The sequence below is a fragment of the Mesocricetus auratus genome, unplaced genomic scaffold (genome assembly GCF_017639785.1).
Source record: "Mesocricetus auratus isolate SY011 unplaced genomic scaffold, BCM_Maur_2.0 Super-Scaffold_100025, whole genome shotgun sequence".
Taxonomy (NCBI): Eukaryota; Metazoa; Chordata; class Mammalia; order Rodentia; family Cricetidae; genus Mesocricetus; species Mesocricetus auratus.
Genome location: NW_024429206.1, coordinates 20533353 through 20556352, shown reverse-complemented (window position 1 = coordinate 20556352; position 23000 = coordinate 20533353). Strand labels below are relative to the sequence as shown.

Genomic DNA, 23000 nt, shown 5'->3' with positions numbered 1-23000 from the left:
AATAAGCCCAAGCCATCAGCCAACAGTTTCATAATTAATATAGCGTTCGTGTGTCTATTTGAGGCTGAAGGGCGGTAGGAACAGGCGGGACAGAAACCTCCAGCAACAAGAGCTACCTCCCCAGGGTCCCAGAGCAATGCTTTTGTGTGGCCTAAAAGTTGGTGTCACAACTTCATAACATGTACCTGAAAGGACCTCAGAGTTAGGGCAGTATTAGCAGTGATAATGTACTGTTAAAGGTGAAAACCCAAAATATCTAGATTATTTTCAGTGGGACAAAGCAAATAAAACGGTGCTAAAGGCAAACAAACATTCAATATATTTCATTTTCACCCAAAAATAAAAAAAAAATCATCACATGAAATGCCATGCATGCAGACAACATCCCTCCCCAGCTTTATTTTTACATATTTACAATTTTACATATTTACTTATTAACATATCTTCTATCTTTACAATTATAAAATTATTCCACACGGGGAGAGTGTGGGAATATTGAATCCATTTCAACGTAGACTTTGTAGCATCTATTTGTTTTCTACTTTAAACGGCAATATTTGCCCCAAACCAACAACAGTGTCCACCACAGAGGAAGCCCATGGGAAAATCAGGAAGGACAGAAAAGATGGAAACAGAATTCACACAAACCTACCTCACCAACTCAAATAAATAGTGCATTATTATTTACTAGCTTCCCCTGCTAGGAAAAAAAATAAACAAAACAATTCCTAAAACTGTACCTTAAAAATACTTCGACATTTTAAGCAGTTAATTGGTATCCCAGACCTGAACAGTGGAAGGCAGCAGCTCCCTGAAATCAGCCCCAAGTAAATATGGCCATGAGCAGACATCACCCTGCATACACCTGAGGCTGCAGAGGGGGAGGGAGCTTGTCATTCTCCACATTTTCAGAGTCAATGGCTGCTAATGGTTGGTTTGGGGGTTTGATCTCAAGTGGGTATTTCTCAACAATGTCTTGAACTTCCTTGGCAATGCCATCTGTCCAGTCTATTAAGTCTTTTTCAAGTTTCTTGGCTTCATTCATGATCCTTTCCTGGCGTTCATTCAACTGAGACAGGAGGTCCAAGTTCTTATACATTTGCTTCACACCTAAGCAGGCTTCGGGGGACCAAGTCTCGGGCTCCTGCTTCCTTGGGGAAGTCTGGCCGGACATGTATCGGTCAAAATCCTCCTGACTTAAATTCAAAGACTGGGCATCTAATTTCTCAATGAAAGCCACAGCACAGCACTGCAGAGGAAAGAGAAAGGCATGGCGGTCAAGTCAGAGAGGCTGCAGGAGTTCAGGCAGACTTTAAAATCTCTCCCCACCCAAGGACTGGGATTGAACCCAGGGCCTCATGTATGTTAGGCAAGAACTCTGCCACAAGCTATACCCCTAGCACTTTCCTGTGTCTTTGAGCCAGTTGGTAGCCCAGGCTAGCCCTAAACTTACTATATAGCCATGAATGATCTTGAGTTTCTCATCTCCTGGATCCTCACACCTCTGCTTCCAGAGTCCTGAGATTACAGGCATGGGCTACCAGGCCTGGCTTGTTCTCTTTGTCAGACAGGGTCTCACTCTGGAACCAGAGCTCTCCATCTACCCACCTCATCCTCTCGGCTGCTGCCATGTGCTAACGTGCCCACTTTCCTGGATACTTGATTTTCCCTTTGTTCAAGAATTTCTTTGAACTGTGGCTTCACAGTTCCACTACGTCCTTGATCCTCAGCAGATTCCGTCCTCTGTTCTCCATTCTGCCATCTCTATCATCTCTCCCAGCTCTGTCTCTCTCCTTAGTTCCAGCTGTCCCCCACCTGTGACCATTCGCAGGTCTGTATTACCTGCCTTCAACGCAACCTGAGCTCTGGCCATTTATTACATGGGAACCATGTATTCAAAAGCAAAACAGCCTCCGAGTCTAGTGAGCTTTCCTTTCCAATCTCCTCTATTCATGTCAGTGGCACTGCTGAAACTCCCCCAGTAAGTCAGCAGCACCGGCATCAGGTGACCCCTCCTTGCAGCAGACCACAAGGGGCCACAGCAACGCTGAGCCAGGCAGCAGGCTCTCTCAGATCTCAGCTCCTCATGGGGTCATCTGCTGGGCGTCGGGGCACTTCTGCAGAAGTGCAGGGAGGTAGACCAGGTATGTAAACTGGTCACCTCCCCCCTGACACACAGACATGCACCCCCCAGAGCTCTAAGCTGTCACAGGACCGTCAGGTAAACCCTCAGGGAAATCCCCTCCTGGGTCTTCTCCCTGCGTCCACGAGTCAAATCTCACCAGGTTGGTGAAATAGTAGCCATCCTCGCCCGTCATAAGCCGGCTGGGGTTGCAGAAGCGAGTGATATACTGGATGTTGGACTGCAGACGAGGGGGGTTGCCCTTCAGGACGATGTAGATGAGGGTGGGCAGGAAGTCATCGGCTGAGGCTGGCTCATTCTTGGTGATCTTGATGGCATTGAAGATATGCTTGCTGCACCTGGTGATGCAGGCCAGCTTGTCCCGAGGCACGCGCTTTGAGTCCATCTCAATGATGTCTGTGAAGTAGAGGGACAATGTCACCTTGAGGGAGTTACCACACAAGAAGCAACTGGCCAGGTAAGGAGGTACATACTTACCACCCTAGCACAGGGTGCTTAAGCAGAGCTGTACAGTGAGACCCTGTTTTTATCTTAACAGGGATTGGGGGGGATACCAATGGGCTAAGTATTTTTAATCCTTCACGATAGAGGTGCCTCATTACCCACCCCTCCAGCAGTTAGCCTAGTATAGGAGGAACTTACATCCCCAAAGCAGCTGAAACAAATTCCTGTCCACAGAACACATAGCATGAACCAGGCATGCTACCTTTAGAACATCCATCTCAAGCATGGGTCACTGAGTGTCAGAGAGGCTGCTTGACTGTTCAAGAGCAGAGGGCAGAGTGGAATGACACAACCCAGGAAGCCCATGGAGAGAACAGCCCTGAGCTCCGTGGGAAAGGGAAACTAGGTTTTAAAACAGTGTTTCACTGTTTCTTTTTGTTTGTTTTTTGCTTTTGCTTTTACAACTGGCTGGCCCTGAATTCCCTATGTAGCAAGGAAAACCTTGAACTGACCTGACCCTTTCCCACTACCTCCCATGTGCTGGGAAGATGGGTGTGCACCACCACAGCCAGTCAATGCAGTCAAGATGGAGCATGGGGCTTCTTCAACCGAGCCCCACTCCCAGCCTCTACCATGATGTGCTCCATCCCCATCCTCTCCTAGGTAGCTTTAAACTCGGTTTAGAACGTCTTCGCTGTACACACTGCTTTTCAGGGATATGGCTACTAACAAGCTCTTTCTTAGACACAAAAGCCGGAAGAGTCGACTTGAGTGGAGAAGAGTAGTAACTTGTGATTTCTAGCTGTATTTGATTTAGTTTAGCTCAGTGACCAAACAATGAGACTTTAGGCCCGCAAGATGGGTTGGTATGTAAAAGAACTTGCTGCTACTCCTGACAAGCTGAGTTTGAGCCCTGTGGCACACACTGTGGAAGGAGAGATTGGCTCCCACAAGTTGTCCTTTGTCCTCACACTTCAGATGCACTTGCCCCAAATAAATAATGCTACTTTAAAATACACACACACACACACACACACACACACACACATATGCAACATCATGGATCATGGGGCTGGAGAGATGGCTCAGCAGTTAAGAGCACTGGCTGCTCTTCTATAGTACCCAGGTTCAATTCCCAGCACCCACATGACAACTCACAACTGTCTGTAACTCCTGTTACACAGACATACATGCTCACAAAACACAAATACACATAAAGTAAAAATTAAAAAAATCATTTTTAAAAATATCAAAAGAAGTTCAAGTAAAAGAAAGAGAACTCGGTCACAAAACAAGAAGGGGAAAGTTTACTTGCTGAAGTGGGTAGCACCCCAGCACTCAGGTAGCAGAGGCAGAAGCAGGCAGGTCTCTGATTTTAAGCTAGCCTGGTCTTCCATAGCAAGTTCTAGGCTAGCCAGAATTACATTATGAGATTCTGTCTTAAATGAAAGGAAGAAAGGAGGGAGGGAGGGAGGGAGGGAGGGAAAGAAGGATAGATTTTTTTTTTTGAGACAGGGTTTCTCTGTGGCTTTGGAGACTGTCCTGGAACTAGCTCTTTATAGACCAGGCTGTTCTCAAACTCACAGAGATCCACCTGCCTCTGCCTCCTGAGTGCTGGGATTAAAGGCGTGTGCCCGGTGGAAGGACAGACTTTAAGGGCTTTTTTATGGGTTAATATTGCAGTACCATGTTAACCTGTCCTACTGACCTGTGATCGCTTTTACCACCATGTCAGACACTTCAGGGATTTCCTCATTGACAGGGACACAGAGCATCTGAGGTGTCACCCAGTGCAGAGCCCTGCAGAGAAAGAGAGGGGTGGTCAGGAAGACAGGCCCAACAACAGAAGGTAGACTCTAATCTTGTTGCTTCCTCCAATCAAAGGAAAATGGGTACCACTGACTTATTATGCAGCCCCAAGTTCAAGTACATGGTCCTGACGGTGTAAGAAGCTTAGCTGACAGGAGAAAGTAAAACCCTGTAACGCCGCACAGCTTCTGCACCACAGCAGAGGACAGAGGGCAGTCTCCTGGCTCGAAGGATCCCCTATGAAAGCTGGGGATCTGCTGCTTGCTGGTGTCATGGCCCACAGCTGGCCCTGCATCGTTACATCCTATCTTCAATGTCCAAGACACACGAGAGCCCCAAGAGGATGGCATGCTCCACACACAACCTGAGTCCCTTCCCGACTCACCTTGCCTTCTCACTGGCCTCTGCAGCTGACTTCTCCATCAGCATGGTTAAGGCCCTCAGCCTACCCCTCAGGCTAACATCCATCTAACTTCTAGTCCCTGGCCTTGGCCTCTAGTTCCCTGTGTCAGCCCCTCACTTCCAGTATGGCATCTCCACAAACTTATCTAATGCCCCTTTATCTGAGACCTCATTTGAGGTTCCCCAGCCAAGGACACAGGGCCTCCAGACACTTCACATGACTCAGCCTTGGAACTGTCCACACATTAGGTGCTGTGATAGTTGATCTTCATTGTTGACCTGGTTCCATTTAGAATCCCTAGAGGACACCTCTGGACTCACTGGTGAAGGCTTTTCTAGAACATTAACTAAGGAGGTAAGATGTATACTAAATTTCAGTGCTGTCGTTCATGGGCTGGGCACTCAAGCTGAAGAAAAGAGCATGATGGGCATACCTGAAATTCCTTAAACTTGGGAGGTAGAAGCAAGAAGATCAGGAGATCAAGGCTAGCCTCAGCTACATGAGACTCTGTGTCAAAAAACAAAGGAGAGGGGGCTGGAGAGACAGCTCAGAGGTTGAGCAGTGTCTGTTCTTGCAGACGACCTGGGTCAGTTCCCAGCATCTGCACAGAGGCTCACAACCATCTGTACCCCAGATCCAGGGGACCAGTGCTTCTTCTGACCTCCATGGGAATCCTGTATGTACATGGTGCACATAACATACACTCAGGCACATACATGTACACATAAAGTAAGTTTTAATGGGGAGGGAGAAGAGACTTCCTGATCCATGCAGTCATATGAAGCCCCAGCTGTATGTTCCTGCCACAGGCCTGCCTTCCCTACCATCATGGGGCGGGGGAAGCCACAAGCCAAATAATTCCTTCTCTTCAGCTGTTTCTGTCAATCACCACAACAGTGAACACGTTAACTAATCTAGGAGGGTTGTTAGTAAGGGTTCCACTGCTGCTGAACTGTAGAGTCTGAGGTCACTCCAGCAGTTTCCCAAGAATGGGTCAGTAATCATCACCAGTTCAGACTGGCAAAGATGTGCCTGCAGGGCTGCCTGAAGAATGCAACCCAACAGGGTAGGAAGGAGGAGAGATGACATCCACAGTCACAGTTAGTTTCCCTCCTGACAAGGAAACAAGAAATCAAGTCCTCATGTTCCTTGAAAATTTTAGAGATCTAGAACAATCTCAAATACCCAACACAGATCCCATCTCCAGTCAGCTGAGTTGGGCAGAAAAGCAGGTGAGCATGCGCCTGGCTGAGAAGCTCACACTTTGCCACTCAGGGGTGGAAGCTCACAGGCACTATTATTGCCCACATGCTAGCATTCCATTCCAGAGAGCAGACAAAGGCAGGCACAGCAATCACCTGATCCTCTTTTGAATGGCAAGATCTTTCTTCTCATCGTCAGTAGTTTCTGGGCAGAACACGAACTTATAGAGACGGGTCATGATGTGCTTTTCGATCTGGTCCATTATCTTCTCCACTTTCTCTGGAGGCACTGGAATACACAGGTGGGTGTAACAGCTCAGGAGAGGGTTTCAAATCAAGACTATGTTGTTATAGTATTCCACACAGGAAAAAAGTTAATTTATTATAAACACACCCAGTAATGAAATTTACAAATATCACATTAAAAATCCCCTTTAGAAACTCACAACTTTTGGGGGGCTGAGGATGTGGCTCAATTGGTAGAGCGCTCACCTAGCATGCATGAAGGCCCGAGTTCCAACCCCAGCACTGTATAAACAGGCATGGTGGTACATGCCTGTCTTCTCAGCACTTGGGAGGCAGAGGCAAGACAAGCAGGGACACAAGGTCATCCTTGGCTATAATCATGTTAGAGGCCAGCCTGAATGATGTGAGACTCTGTCTTAAAACAGCAACAAAATTACAACTTTGTAAGCTGTTTCTACAGAATTCCGACCTATTTGTTTAGCTGTTTCACTGGGACCTAACAAGTATATGTCCTACCAAGTGGGAAGATTTCCTGTGGGTCCCTCTCTTATTGCTACATTGGTAAAACGCTGGGAATTCCTAAGGCTGCTGAGTGCTGGCAAATATCCATTCTTCTGAGGTTTCCACAAAACCACATGTTCTCTCTGAAGCACACACATGCACATCATGCATATGTGAAATGCATCCCTTCAAAGCACAGTGTCAATGGAGGGCCAGTTCCAGAGAGCCTCTACAATCCCAAAGGTCTGAGCTGCTGAGTCTCAGTGTCTCTCTGCCTCAACTCCCTTAGGATTATGTCATTATGAACTCACCAAAAGGGCAATTCCAAGGTGGGGAATTCATACAGAAAACCTCCTGAGCACTTCTGCTCGTCTTCACTTTGCCCATAATATAGATAGGTATTACATTACTCAACACACCACCCAACTGTCCCGGTCATACATAGGGAGGAAGACATTCAAAGGCATCTCCGGGTATGGCACAGCTGCCAATGTCAGTGGAATACTTCGGCAAGACAGCATGGCACCAGCCAGGCCAATCAGAGGAGTCGAGGACAGCTAACTTGAGCTACATCCGACTGCCCCATAAGAGCTAGCTGACAACATGTTACCTTTTCCACGAGTCTGCATTCTTTCGGCTACATTCTGGTAAAAGTCCTGAGTACATTCTGACTGCTCCTCGATGCTTAAATCCTGGAATCAACAGACAAGAGACTGGTGAGCAGCTGAAGAATTTGAGGAGAATACTACATTTCAACCAGTTTCTAAAGCATACTCCTTGCTCTGAGCTAATCCTCAAAGCACTTACAAATTACATACTCTACAAGAAAAAGGGTACCATTCATCATTTTTATATTTCACTGTATGTACACTTACATAACACTTAAATAAATAAATAAAATGGGGATTCTTTATGCATGTGTAAAACTTAAAGTAAATAAATAAAATAAATGTGCCGGGCATTGGTGGCGCACGCCTTTCATCCCAGCACTTGGCAGGTAGAGGCAGGTGGATCTCTGTGAGTTCGAGGCCAGCCTGGTCTACAAGAGCTAGTTCCAGGACAGCCCCCAAAGCCACAGAGAAACCCTGTCTTGAAAAACAAAAATAAATAAATAAATAAATAAATGAAGTAAATGTGGACTCTTTATGCATACACACACACCCACACAAATAATAAACCCTCAATAAAGAACATGTGCGGTTTAACCTAAGCACACCCTTGTACCTGGCCTCTTTCCTCACTACTCTCTCGATTTGCCACCCCACAATGGGAGGCATTGTTCTGTAATCCTGCAACGTTGACTTTTTCAGCCTTGGCATTAAGTGAACACACTGCTTCTAATTTTAAGACTAACTCTGTGCTACTTCCTCCCAACTTCCTCAAGTCTTAGAGTGTGTGTTGATGAGTCTCCTTATCTAAACACACCCTTCTGGTTTCGAACAGTGAGCAGACAGGGCAAACTACTATTTGGGTTAGAACACTGGCAATGTGGCTCAGTGGGTAGAGTGCACAGCTAGGATGCAAAAGGTCCTGGGACTGATTCCCAGCACAGTGTAAACCAGTGGTGACTGCGTGTGATTCAGCATTTAGGGGTGGAGGCAGGAGACTCAGGAGTGAAAGGTCAGTGTAGGCTATACGAGACCTTGTCTCAAAAATAACATATAAGAGTGAAGTGTTCAGCAGAATATTCTTAAAGCACAGGAGGGCTCTTATCTTTCTCTTTATTCTGGGAAAGTGTAAGTGAATGAAGACACAGCCACATTTTAAACTATAATCTCTTCATTTAAACACAGAAAAACACCTTTTCCATAAGCATTAACACAAGGCAAGCTGTAAGTTAATATAAACTAATCAGTAGCAATTTTGGGAGGGGGGAAAGACAGGGTCTCATGTAGAATTGCCTATGTACACCAGGCTGACCTCAAACTCAAACGATCCACCTGCCTCCACATAAAAGTGATAGGATTGAAGGCATGTGCCACCATGCCTGACCATAACAAATTTTAATATAAAGACTGTCCAGGGGGGAAATAATGAAATGGCCAAAAGGTTCTATACCATGCTTGATAACTTCCTTAGTAAGGAAAATAGGATCACAAAGCAGCTGCTCATATAGGTTTTGTTTTTTAAAGATTTATGTGTGTCTTTGCCTACAAATATGCATACACACCACATGCATGCTTGGTGCCCTCAGAGGTCAGAAGCTGGTGTCAGGTCCACCATCTGTGATAAACAGCCAAGCCATGAGTGCTCAGCACTGAACCTGAGTGGTCTACAAGAACAGTAAGTATTCCTATCCACTGAGCCAGCTCTCCAGCCCTATAGAAATTGTGTTTTGAGACCCGAATTAAGGGATCTAGAGAGACTGCTCAGTGGTTAAGAGCACTGGCTGCTCTTACAGAGGACCAGGGTTTAGTTCCCAATCATCTGCAATTATCTAGTTCCAGGGAATCCACTGCCCTCCTTCTGACCTCTGCCGACACAGGGAAATCGAGTGGTGCACAGTATTACATGTAGTCTCGACACCTATACACATAAAACGAGAACTTAATTAAGAAAAATAATAAAGGCAGGTGAATCTCTGTGAGTTTGAGGCCAGCCTGATCTATAAAGCTAGTTCCAGGACAGCCAGGGCTACACAAAGAAGCTCTGAATTGAGCAATGAGGTGAAGGCAGGACGAACACAGGTTCAGGATCGTCTCTGGCTGTCCAAGTGTGAGGTTACATGAGCCCCTTCTCAAAGAGCAGAGACAAATCAAGCAAGAGGAAGAAAGACCTCCATGGAGAAACTCAGGAAATTAGTTCAGTTAAAAAACAATCTTGGGTTTTACTGCACTGTGAACAGACTAAAGTCAATGTACACTGGGGTGGTGATCATGTAGACAGAGGATTAACCCTTTCAAGAAAGAGCAGGCTGTTCTTTCAGAACAGGCAAAAAAAAAAAAAGGACCTATTTTTTTTTTAACCTTTTGTTTTTGTTTTGGTTTGGTTTTTTTGTGACAGAGTTTCTCTGTGTAACCTTGGCTGTCCTGGAATTCACTCTATAGACCAGGCTGGTCTTGAACTCACTGACCCTGCCTCCCGGGTGCTGTATTTTTAACATTTAGTAAGTGCAGACTCCAAACAGCTGGAACAGCAATAAGCCCTCCCCAAGCCTTCTGTATTTATGTGTGTATAATACTGGGTGCCTGTTTGGTTACTTTTGCCTGAGACGTGGTCTCACTCTGTGGTCCAAGCTGCTCTACATCTCACGGTATAGCCCAGGACATTCTCTAGCTCATTGTCGTTTGCCTTCTAAGTGCTGGGGTTATAGCCATATGTCACCATACTCAGCTTGATTTGGGTTTTGAGACAGGCTCTCATTGTTCTATCCAAGCTGGTCTCAAATTTGTGGGCTTCAACTAATCCTCCCACCTTGGCTTCCCAAGTGCTTAAAGTACAGGCTTACATCAATGCACCCAGCCTAATAGCATGTTTTAAACATGTTTTCATACAAACAGACTTGACGAAAACAACTCTTGAGCAAGCCATGGGCCTCATTAAATTAGATAACAAGGTTTTCTAGTCAGAATGGGAGAGATTAGTGTCTCTCTGGTTCTCCCATGCACCTCCTCCCTCAGGTCTCACTATACAACTCTGGTTGGCTTTGAACTCATTATGTAGACCAGCCTAGCCTATAACTCAGAGATGCAATCTACCTGCCTCTATCTCTTGAGTACTGAGATTAAAGGCATGTACCACAATGCCCAACTTTCCACCATGCTTTAAAATTACTCTTGAAGGACTGGAAAGATGGCTCAGTAGTTAAGAGCAGTTGTTGCTCTTCCAGAGGACCCAGGTTCGATTCCCAGCACTCATATGGCAGCTCACAACTGTCTCTAAACCCGGGTCCAGAGGATCCAATGCCCTCCCTCTTCTGACCTCAGTGGGCCCTGCATGAACTAGGTACATAGATAAACATGCAGGCAAAATACCCACATACATAATGTAATAAAATAAAATAAAGTTATAGATGCTGCACTACACAGGTGACCACGTATATCCTTGAACCCACAGCCATTATTCTACCTAACTGAAGCTTGAGTCTTATAGTAATACTACTTTTCTTAACATTTCATTTTTAATTATGTGTATAAATGGGTGTATGGAGGGGAATGTGCATGAGTGTAGAGCTAGCAGAGGTTAGAAGAGGGGAATGGATCCTCTGGGGTTAGAGTTACTAGCAGTTGTGAACGCCCCAACAAGGATGTTGGGAACAAACTTTTAGGTCCTCAGAAAGAACAGGAATGATTTCCTCCTGATGAATGAGGCATCTTGAGACAACCCTTTACAATAAGATTGTTTTATTCAAGTAATTTTATACAAATAAGGACAAAGAAGCCTGGCTGTGGTGGAATACACCTCTAATCCCAGTGGGGGGCAGAGGCAGGTGGATCTCTGTGAGTTTGAAGCCAATCTGGTCTACAGAGTGAGTTCCAAAACAGGTCAAGGCTACACAGAGAAACTTTGTCTTGAAAAACCCAAAAAAGGATACAGGAACCAAGCATTGTACATTTTAGCTCCTTTTGTAACTCTCCTCCATTGTCTTCTCTTTTGCCTTTTTTCTTTATTCACCTGGAGGCTGAATTCAGAACTTTCTCCACTGAGTCACACACATGGCCCCTTCTTCTTTTATCTTATTTTCAAGACAGGGTTTCTCTGTATAGCACAGGCTGTTCTGGAACTCACTGTGTAGAGTAGGCTGGCCTTGAACTCAGAGATCTGCCAGTGTCCGCCTTCTGAGGGCTGGGTTAGGTTTGCCTGGCAGGCCTTCTCCAGTTCCTGTTCACAGTACTAGGATTGTATTCTAGGCAGGCTTTCTACCACTGAACTATATTCTCAGACTCTCTCCTTTGTTTTCTTAACTTTCAAATATTTTTGTGATTGGTTTTTTTTGAGACAGAGTTTCATTCTGTGGCTCAGGCTGACTCTTATAGTTCAGGCTGGCTTCAAGCTTGGTGATCTAGATCTCCCAAGTGTTGAAGATTACAGAAGTGATTCATATAAGAATGTTAATTATGGAGCCTTTAATTCCAGCACTCAGAAGGCAGAGGCAGAGGCAAAGGGATCTCTGTGAGTTCGAGGCCAACCTGGTCTACAGAGTGAATTCCAGGACAGGATCCAAAGCAATTCAGAGAAACCCTGCCTCGGGAAAAAACCAAACAAACAAACAAACAAAAACGTTACTTATGTAAATGCTTTTCTCATTGCAATGGAAGCATATCATTCTAAAGACTATGAAGACATTCAATATTATGTATTAAATCAGGTAGCTAATCACAGAACCAGACGTGGTGAGACAGTTATAACCTCAGTACACAGGGGAGTACAAATTCAAGGCCAGTGTGAGCTACACAGCAAGACCCTGCCTAAAATGAAAGAGAACCCAGCAGGTAATAATACAGTTAAAAAGAAAAGAGGGGTACTGGAAAGATGGCTCTGAATGTAAAAGTACTTACTGCTCTTGCAGAGGATTTGAGTTCTGTTCCTAGCATCCACATGGCTGCTCACAACTGCCTATAACTCATGCACCAGGGAATTCAAAGCCCACTCCTGGCCTTGTGCAAATACTCACTTAAAAAAAAATCTTAAAGGAGAAAAAGGAGTGACTCTCTTAGAAGAGGCCCCCACACACACACACTGGGGTGTATCTTTCTTCTGGAACCCCTTAACCATTGAGCTTAAAATCTATTTCAAAATATCTTTAAAAACTAACTCTGCTTTTAAATATGGAGGTAAAATTAAAAAGCTTTAGAAAATATCAGCAAGAAAATTTTGTTGGGCCATAAATTTTATGTTACAATATTGTAGTGGGTCTGAAATAAGAAGTGCTGACATTTTAGGCAAAAAGGTATAATGTTTAGGGATTTTTTTTAAAGCCTAAATGCAAATTAAGTATTTCCTAACAAAGATCAAATGTCTGGGAAAGACATTTAATGCAGTCCTGAAAACAATCCAGGCCCCCACACAGAACAGGTTGTTTAATTCTGGCATCAACTTTTTTTTTTTAGTTTTTCGAGACAGGGTTTCTCTGTATTGTTTTGGAGACTGTCCTGGAACTAGCTCTGTAGACCAGGCTGGCCTTGAACTCAGAGATCCGCCTGCCTCTGCCTCCCAAGTGCTGGGATTAAAGGCGTGCGCCACCAACGCCCAGCCCTGGCATCAACTAGAACTGGAGAAAACAGGAATGATGCAGAATCAGACACAGCAAGAGTGCATCATTGTTCTACACCAGCATTTGGGGAAAGAATCTGTGCAATGCAATAGGAACAAAGATCAGTCTATATCAATGGCCAGCGGGGCTGTTTCTACAGATAAGGGTTAGTTTTCATGCTCAGTAGGCCCTTAGAGCAATATCAAGAAAGCTTAAGTGGGGTAAAGGCTTGTAAGCACATTTGAAGAACTCAATACAGAATGGACCTTAATCTACAGTACATTTTGAAATCTCCAGGAACTGTCCCCTATGTTGTACTTAATAAATCTGATTAGTGTCTTAAAGCTAGAGTATGTGAGTTCAGGCATAAATAATAAATTTTATAAATTGGAGTCAAAGGCCAGTAGGGATTCCTTCAACACGTGGTGAGGGGGCTCAGTGGACAAAGGCACTTGCTGCCAAGCCTAGGGGCCTAAGTTTGATTCCCTGGGACCTACGTGGTAGAAAGAGGAAACAGTTGCTCTCTGCCCTCCATACATGCACGCCTATACACAGCATACACACAAACACTCAAATAAACAAATATATGTAATTTAAAAAATTCATCTGTACACAAAAATGTATCAGGTATGGGTCCATAATGCTAGGCACAAAGATACACAGGACACACTAGTAAGAATGGGGATACTTACCACAAAACAGTTGGTGCTAGTGCAAAATGGAAACTTAGTTGCACAGTAGTTTTTAAGACAGGAGGAATTTGAGGCTTATAGGGGTCTCCAGTATCAATTAGTGATGCCCTGAACACACAGCATGGTGGCATCTGTAACAGTTGCTTATTTTTTTCTATGTATTTATTTATTTGAGACAGGGTCTCACTGTGCAGCCTTGGCTGGCCTGAAACTCACTATGTAGACTACACTATCCTTAAACTCACTAAGATCTCCAGAATGTTGTTATTAAAAGCGTGCATTACCACACCAGGCTTGTCTATTTTCACGGACTCACTAAAAGGTCAATTAAATGATTACAGAACAAGGAAAAGAAACCCAAGTTGAACAGCACTTCTGTAAATACAATATAAACACAGTTTATATTCTGTACATACTGCAGCTTAAATGCAAATTCAGTAGAGATATCCTCTTGACCATTCTAGCCCAAGAACAAAAAACCCTCAAACCTCACTTTTTACACATTAAAGAAGCTTATCATTGCTCCCACCCACCCCTTCCTCCTCCCCCTCTCAACCCATACACTAACACCAGTAGTAGCTTGCTTGAACTCTTGCTAACACGGGATCATGACACCCCTGAAAAGCAAGAAGGAAAGCTTCCCCTTCGAGAATTGAACCTTAGGAACACTTGGAAATGCGGGACACAAACCTATCACTTATTAGGTTGGAGATGCCTGGAGGAGGGGCACAGTTAAGCAGCTATGCTTCCTGATGACCGTTCCCTTCTCTGTGAGCTCTTTTCACCTCACAGAAGACTTCAGACCTGGATGAGTTGTAGGAAGGTGAAAGGACTTCATCTTTATTTACAAGTAGTCTTATGAATTATGGAAACTGAAATTACAGATAAGAAAGGTGTGAATGAGCATGGTGGCACACAACACCTACAAATGGCAGCAGCATTCCAGAGGCTGAGGAAGGGGGATCACAAGTTCAGGGCCAGTCTCAGCCACATGGCAAGTCTGATACAGATCTGGACTATATAGTGAGACCACACCTCAAAACCCCACGAAACAAGTCCCCTCCCAGGCATGGTGGTATGTTCCTATAATGCCAGCACTGTGAAGGCCAAGGAGGTGGGGAGCTGAAACACAACCTGGGCTACAGTGAGATGCATGTGGAGCCCACAGCTCTAGCCCACCACTGGTGAAAGCCCTAGCGGGGGACCTGACAGTTCACTTACACTCTTTGGTTTCCAGTGCCCTCCATCTACAAAACAGAAGGACTGAAACTGTAGTTGTCAATGTCTACACTTATCTTTTTTTTCTGTAAATGAACATGGAGAAGAACATTCAAAATCTAACACTCCAGGCATGGTGGTGAACACCTTTAATCCTAGGAGGCACAGGCAGGAGGATCTCTGTGAGTTCAAGGTCAGCCAGGTATATATATAGTGAGCCATCCAGGACTATAACTGTGAGACCCTGTCTCAATCTGGGAATTAAAGGGGAAAAAAGGAGCAATCCATATACAAAAAGTAAAACAAGTAATAACAAGGCCTACTTCAGGCCTAAGAGTTGAACTAAAGGGGCTGGAGAGGTGACTCAGAGGTTAAGAGCACTAGTCACTCTTCCAGAGGTCCTGAGTTCAATTCCCAGCAATTACATGGTGGCTCGCAACTATCTACAGTAAGATCTGGTACCCTCTTCTGGCATGTAGGCATACATGCAGACAGAACACTGTATACACAATAAATAAAACTTTTTTAAAAAGAGTTGAGCTGGGTAGTCCATGCCTTTAATTCCAGCACTTGGGAGTTCAGGGCTAGCCTGGTCTACAGAGGTAGGCTACTCTATTACAAGGTAACTCTCTTAACTTCAAAAGTTCCAAGAGAGGACCAGAACACGGTGGAAAAGTACTAGACTGAGAGTCAGGTGTTAGCTGAGGTAAAAGGCTTGTCTTAGGTAAATATCATCTTGTTCTTCTCAGGTATAAAATGACAAGATTACAGTTATCTCTAACCCTCCCTAAAACCACAGCTCTTGTTTCCAAGTGGTTAGTCTTAGCCTACCCTTTTGTAATGCATTGCTTCCAAAAACATCTTCGTCTGTTTATAGATTTCTTGGCCTGTCTTGTGGAAGGTCTTGAGAAAGTCTATGAACTCTTTAGTCACTCGATCCGTCTCAATGCTGGTTTGCCGGTTTATGGAGGGACTGGGAGCTTTGGCTTCCTGAATTTCTGCTGAGAAAATTAAACATAGTAAGTTTTGTTACCCAGAAGACTGATATATGGAATTAATCTATGTAGCTATCAAGATTACTGGAATTATGTTTAATTAAAATTAAATTTATATCACTTTATATTTAAACATTTGGATGAATATCCTTAAAGTGAGGACAATCTGGAATTATAAGTAGCTAAAACTACACGATCTGAGACACATTCAGCTGGGCTGGAAACATGGCTCAGCTGGCAGAGTGCTTGCCTGGCTTCTGCAAGCCCCTTGGCTCCAGCCCCAGCAATCATAAACTAGGTATGGTGGTACACAAGTATAACCCTTGGGAAGCGGAGGCAAGAGGATCCAGGTCAGCTCAAGGTCATCCTCAATTACCTAATCAGTTTGTACTCAGCCTGGGCTACACGAGACCCTGTCTCAAAAACTACAGGATGACCAGGTAGATCAACAGAAAAAAGAGCTAGTTACCAAGCCTGGTGACCTAAATTCACACAGAATGACTCCTGATTATTCTCTGTGCTCAACAACTGAATTAGGGCATAACTATTCTTAAAAATACAAATATAATGTCAGGCACGGTGGCAACAACCTTTAAACCCAGCAGAGGCAGAGATAGGCAGATCTCTAAGTTGAGGCCAGTCTGGTCTGCATAGTGAGTTCTAGACCTGCCAGAGCTACACAGTGAGATCCAGAAAATAAACAAACAAATAGAAAAAGCAAATCAAGTAATAACAAAAACTCTCAAATTTGGGCTACCACTTAAAGTGAGTTGCAAGTGTAGGAAGGCAAGACACTGCTATACGGTAAGAAGTGAAGGGGACCTGTGCTTCCTGAAGTCACGAGTTCCACAGAGATGACCACTGAGAGCAGTGGGAAAGTACTAGCACACAGCCACCCCCACCCAAATAAAACAGAAACAATGAAAACAACTAACCATGGGCCAGTAAGAGGAACAGTGCTTGCCACAGAGGCCTAGAGATGTATTTACCTCTAGAGCCCACATAAAGTGGAAGGAAAAAGCTCCACAGCGTTGTAATGTTATCTCCACAGGCTCACAGACACGCATTCGGCTAATACATTTTTTAAACCAACAGAAAACAAATTAAAGATATTCAATAGAAGCTGCTCCTTAGCACTCTTTTAGCCAAAATACGAAATACTTTGAGGTATATCCTTAATCACTAATATTGAAATGGTACCTCCCCCCTTTTTAAAGATTTTTATTTATCATGTAAACAGTGTTCTCTCTCCTGCATGTGTGCCTGCATGACAGAAGAAGGCATCAGATCTCATTAGAGATGGTTGTGAGTCACCATGTGGTTGCTGGGAATTGAACTCAGGACCTCTGGAAGAGCAGCCAGTGCTCTTAACCTCTGAGCCATCTCTCCAGCCCCAAAGGTACCCTTTTTTGAACAACTTTCTTTATGATCACCTGAGTCTGTCAAAAAAAAAAATCACCAACCACAGCAACCATCAATGGGAGCACAAAGGCATCAGATAACACACAGCATTAGGGAACCTTCCAAATGACCTTTCACCTGCCAAAAGGACAAGGCCAATTTATTTCCCCACCATTCAGTTTGCAAGTCACACTGCTCACAATAGAAACGTATACAAGCCTGTAACCCTAAGCACTCAGACGGTTGAGGCAGGAGGATCAAGTCCTAGGTCAGCCTGGATTGCACAGTGCATTTGATACCAGCTTGAGCTTTTACAGCAAGATTCTATACTCTCACACACATTCCCCAGCACACATTAAGTAAAAGGCTTTCTTTGTGTTTTCCTTTAGAAACAGGATCCTCCTGCCTTAGCTTCCTAAGTGCTAGAACTACAAGTGTGTACCACCACGCCACCCAAGAAAGAGAAACCAAAAGGTACTAAATTGATCAACTTCACACCATTATTTTATTGGTCTGTTTTTGAGGCAGGGTCTCACTATGTAGCTCTGGCTGGCCTGGAACTCAATAAGCAGGCCAGGCTCACCTTGGGCTCACAGGGATCCATCTGCCTCAACCTCCTAAATTCTGGGACTAAAGAAAGGCATGGGATACCATGCCTAGTTCCACATTATTTAGGAGAAAACCTCTGACCTCCACACATGGGAACACACCACACCCCTCACAAAACTAGATAGGTAAGTAGGTAGACAGACAGGATTATTTTTGTATTTTATGCATATGGCTGCTTTGTCTAAATGTGGGTCTGCACAACAGAAGAGGGTATCAGATCCCATTATAGGTAGTTGCAGGCTACCATGTGAATACTGAGTTATCTCTCCAGTCCCCAAGACCAATAATCTTTTTTTTTTTTTTTTTTTTTTTTTTTTTGGTTTTTCGAGACAGGGTTTCTCTGTATTGTTTTGGAGGCTGTCCTGGAACTCACTCTGTAGACCAGGCTGGCCTCGAACTCACAGAGATCTGCCTGCCTCTGCCTCCCGAGTGCTGGGATTAAAGGCGTGCGCCACCAACGCCCGGCAAGACCAATAATCTTAACAGGTAAGATAAACACTTCAAGAATGACAAATGTATAAATTAAAACCACAAGAAGATGCCATTCAAAAAGTTAATTTGCTGGGTGGTGGGCACACACCTTTAATCCCTGTTCTTGAAGCGGATCTCTGTGAGTTTGGGGCCAGCCTGGTCTACAAAACAAGTTCCAGGACAGGCTCCAAAGCTAGAGAAAAACCCTGTCTCAAAAAAAAAAAGTTATTTTAGCAATTTAGTAATAATAAAAATCTATGGTGGCTTGAATAAGACTTGCTCCTACAGGCTCATATTTTTGCATACCTAGTTCCCAGTTGGTGAACTACTTGAGAAGTTTTGAAGAACTAGAAGGTGTGGTCTTGTAGGAGTAAGTGTGTCACCGGGGGGTGGACTTTGAGTTTTCAAAGACCACGCCAGGCTCAGTGGCTCTTTCCCTGCCTGCTACCTGTGAATCAGGATGTGAAGTCCTCAGCTACTGCTCCAGCACCATAACTGCCTGTGTGCAGCTATGCTCTCTCTCACCATGAGGGTAATGGCCTGAGCCTCTGAACTGTAGGCAAGCCTCAATTAAATGTCTTCTTGATAAGAGTTGCCTTGGTCACGATGTCTCGTCATGTCATAGCAATAGAAACCCTAAGACAAAATCTGAAATCTGATCCTGACAAGAATGTAATAGCCTCTTAAACTATGCAGGTGGGATGCAAGAGACAGAACTTTAAGAGGGGGATGCTTAGTAATGACTGCCAAAGTTAAAACCCACATGTCCTGCTGGGCATGAAAGCTGCATAATAATCCCAACACTCAGAGGGGTGAGGCAAGAGGAATGTGGATGCCAGGCCAGCCTGGCTACAAAGTGAGACCCCATGTCACAACAACAACAAAAAGGCTGAATTGGGACACTAAAAATAGGAAAAGGATAGTCAAATAATCAAAAAGCGCTTCCTCCCAACCACCAAGAAGGACTTTCCACAATGAAAAGTCAGCTCTCCAAGACACAGCAGTCCTTACCACATATTTAATAACACAGCTTCAAACGCAGAAAAAGGAAAAAGAAATGTAAGGAGTGAGAAGCAAATTCACAACTGGAGAGTTCAATCCTCCACTCTGAGTGACTAGCAAGGCAGGAGGAAAGAGAAAGCAATAGGAACACAACACTTGGGCTAGCAGGATGGCTCAGCAGGTAAAGGACAAGCCTCCCAGGCCTGACAACATGAGTTTGGAGCCCACACATTGTCCTCTGACCACCACATACTCACCATGGCCTACACACACATACACACTCATTCACTCTCTCTCTCCTGTGTGTGTGTGTGTCTGTGATAAAACATTTTCTTAAAACCCACAATATATGTGCAATACCATGGAAACATATGACTAAACTAAAATTTATAGAATGCTCTACAACAGAAACTGAGCTTATATTCCATGTGAAAAGATAATAATGGTAACGGCTTACAGTGAGTACTGCCATATGCTAAGTGCTTCTACAAGACCACTGTGCAACCCTCACGTACACCAGGCAGTATCCCTATAGCTGACAAGCAGCCAAGGCTCGGTGGTGTTTAGAAAGGTGAATGTTTTTCAGTTGCTCCGTGGTTAAGGGCAGAACTGAACTAGAGTCTGAAGGTCTGACTCCAGAGCAGATGCTTCCTTCCCTACATTCTCTTACCCAGAGGCCCAAACAGACCCACAAGGAATGCCAAGCCCTCAGACTTCCTAGGGACTGAGAGCTTCAGGGTCAAAGGCAGAAGCCCAGTCATCTCCTTCACAGTTTCACTTATGTACACTCCTTTCCAACAAACACTTCTGATTAAAAAAAAAGGGAAAAAGTCCTCAGCTGAGCAGGCTGGTTCATACCTATAATCTGAGCACATTCAAGGCTGAAGCAGGAGGACTGTTGGAGGTTCAAGGACATCCTGGACAACAAAGTGAGATCTTGTCTAAAAAATCCAGCCTACTTCAAATCCCCCTTTAAAATGTAGTCGGAGGGGGCTGGAGTAGAGCTCAGTGCTAGAAGATGGGGTTGGTTCTATCAGTGCTCTCCAGACAACACAAAACGCTTTCAACAAAACAAACAAGAAGAAAGGAGATGGAAAAGAACAATCTAGCCACATCACAGCTGTAGTGTCTGCTAGGGCCAAGCAGCCAGAGCTCGCACATCAACTCACACTCACCTAGGGCTTCTCAAACAGAAACACAATTTGCAATTCAAGCCCATCCAGTCAAACAGGATTCTCAAGCCAGGCTTTCCAGTTAAGGAAGCCTGTGCTGCAAGGAGAGAAGGGAGTGCTTCAGCTCTCACTCAAGGAGTGTTTAATGGGGCAGGTACCATGCTCACTAATCACTCACTAATTCTTGTTTGTTTGTTTTTGTGCTTGTAGACAGGGTCTCTCCGTATAGCCCTGGCTGTCCTGGAACTCACAGAGATGTGCCTGCCTCTGCCTCCTGAGTGTACCACCACTGCCCAGCAATCACTAATTCTTAACAATTTCACAAGGTGGGTAATATTATATCACCTTACATATGAGTCTTAGAGAACGTGTGACTTACCTGTCACGTGCTAGTAAAAGGAAGAACTAGGATTTGAAACCAGATTGGAATCCCAAGCCCAGGCAGGTTCTTAATAACTACACTGTACCACCCTGTTATTACTGCAGCATCTGTTTATGTCTACCTAAATGAGACCCGGAGGGGCTCAAAAGATGGATTAGTGGCTAAGAGTACATACTGCTCTTCCAGAAGACGCAGTTTAATTCCCAGCACCCATGTTGAATGGTTCACAACCACCCACAACTACAACTCCAGTGGACGCAATGCCCTCTTCTGGCCTCCTTGGGCATGGCACTCACATGCACATACTCATACACATAAACAGTAATAATACCAAAGAGGGCACAAGTATGTCAGCATGCCAAGACAACAGGATCACTTAATCCCAGGAGTTGGAAGCCAGCATGGGGAATACAGTGAGATCACACCTCAATCACTCAACTAAAAAGTCAGTGAGCACTAAGCAATCACCTGCTATGTCTGATTGATAAAAGGACAGACCAAATGTTATATCAAACTTAATCTTTGATATATGAAGAGAATAAAACATTTGCTAATTTTATTTGAATGGTTATGAAGAATAAAGACAACCAAGGAGGTTGGAAGGGTCAAGTATTTGTAGCATAATCATGTAAACCTGAGTGTGATTTCCAGCACCCACTAAAAAAGCCAGGTGAACTGTGTCTTGTATCTGTAATCCCAGCAATGGGATGGCAGACACTGGAGCTTACTGCCAGACTGTCTGTCCAAATTGGTGAACTCCAGGTTCACTGGGAGACCCTATCTCAAACAGTAGCGTGGAGAATAATGAAAGAAGATACCCAATGTCAACCTATGGTCTCCACACCCACTCATACACAAATGCACAGACCCACACAAACATGTACATTTAACACTCACACAAAATTTTCAAATCCCTTGGAAGAGTGTGCTTTGTTTGCAACCAGGATCCCTTGGCTTAAGAGCTTTCTTTTGTATTACTAACATAAATAAACCAGCAGGAGCACATATTGAGAAAGTAAAATAGACACAGAATAACTAAGTTGCCTGCTGTAAGTTGAAACTGCACCTGGTGTCAGCTGAGTGTACTCACACAAAGGTCTACAGGCTCAAGTGGACCGCTCACCTGCAAACTTATATGAGTAACCTGTGAACTAACAGCCAGCCGTGCCCTCACTTAGAGATGATTTTTAAAGGTTGTGAAGCTTTCTACCTACAAAAACTGCTAACACTGAAAAAAGCAAAAGGCAGGGTGGTTGTGCCTGCCTCTTACTCCAGGAGGAGGTGAGGGCAGGAAAACTCAGTTTGAGGTAAGCCTAAGCTACACAGTGAGTTCAAGGCCAGCCTGAGAATCTTAAGTATGATGATCCTATCTGGAAAACACAAGGACTGGGGACACAGCTGGTACCACATGGAGCCCTTGCCTAGCACTCATGAGACCCTCAATTTAATCCCCAGTATTGGGGACGTGGGTAAAAGATAGAAATCAAAGGAAAAAAGTAGAACTCCCTATTGGTGACATTTACCTAGAAGCTGGAAAGGCAACAAGGCAACTCACAGATAAAGAGTAAGTTCACAGAATATTAATCATTCCTTGCCAATATTCTGGAGATGTCTGCTGGCACTGCTATGAAAGCTACAGAATTCCTAAATTTAATAGAACAACTTTCCCATACTCAACTCAAAGACACGGCCAAGTATCTTTTTAAATTTAGAAATTACATTTACTTAGCCATTTTGTTAGTGTGTGAATGAATGTGCGTGCATATACTTACGTATGGGTGTGCACATGTTGCAGGGCACAATTTCTGGGATTCAGTTTTTTCCTTCCACTACATGTGCTCTGGGGATCACTCAAACTCAGGTCATCAGGCTTGGAAGGAAATGCCTTTATGGACTGAGCCACTGTGCTGGTCCAGTCAAATCTCTCTCTCTCCTCTGAGTTTAAAAAATTGTTTTTTCATATAATACATTTTGATTATATTTTCCCCCTATGCCCAAATATCTTATACAAAGAACTTGGCGAGTTACTGTGATTCCTGGCTCCACGTCAGTCACTGGAGTCCCACCAAGATCCCCAGACAACAGCCAAGAAGCTCTTCACTGAGCAAATAGACTTC

General features: G+C 44.3%; 1 protein-coding gene across 3 annotated transcripts in view; it reads right to left on the bottom strand.

The window, feature by feature from the left end:
- Window positions 1–373: 373 nt before the first annotated feature.
- Rabgef1 (RAB guanine nucleotide exchange factor 1) overlaps window positions 374–23000 on the bottom strand; it is a 47508-nt gene continuing 24881 nt past the window's right edge. For 2 of the 3 annotated variants that reach the window (XM_013120820.3, XM_013120821.3), the window contains 6 exons: window positions 15683–15852; window positions 7359–7440; window positions 6158–6290; window positions 4296–4387; window positions 2283–2539; window positions 374–1249 (listed from right to left, as the gene is read on the bottom strand). In XM_013120820.3, the coding sequence (XP_012976274.1) occupies window positions 851–1249; window positions 2283–2539; window positions 4296–4387; window positions 6158–6290; window positions 7359–7440; window positions 15683–15852 (1133 nt within the window). In that variant the 3' untranslated portion in view covers window positions 374–850. The remainder of the gene's footprint in view (window positions 1250–2282; window positions 2540–4295; window positions 4388–6157; window positions 6291–7358; window positions 7441–15682; window positions 15853–23000) is intronic. The other variant, XM_005080342.4, reaches the window with a different exon arrangement.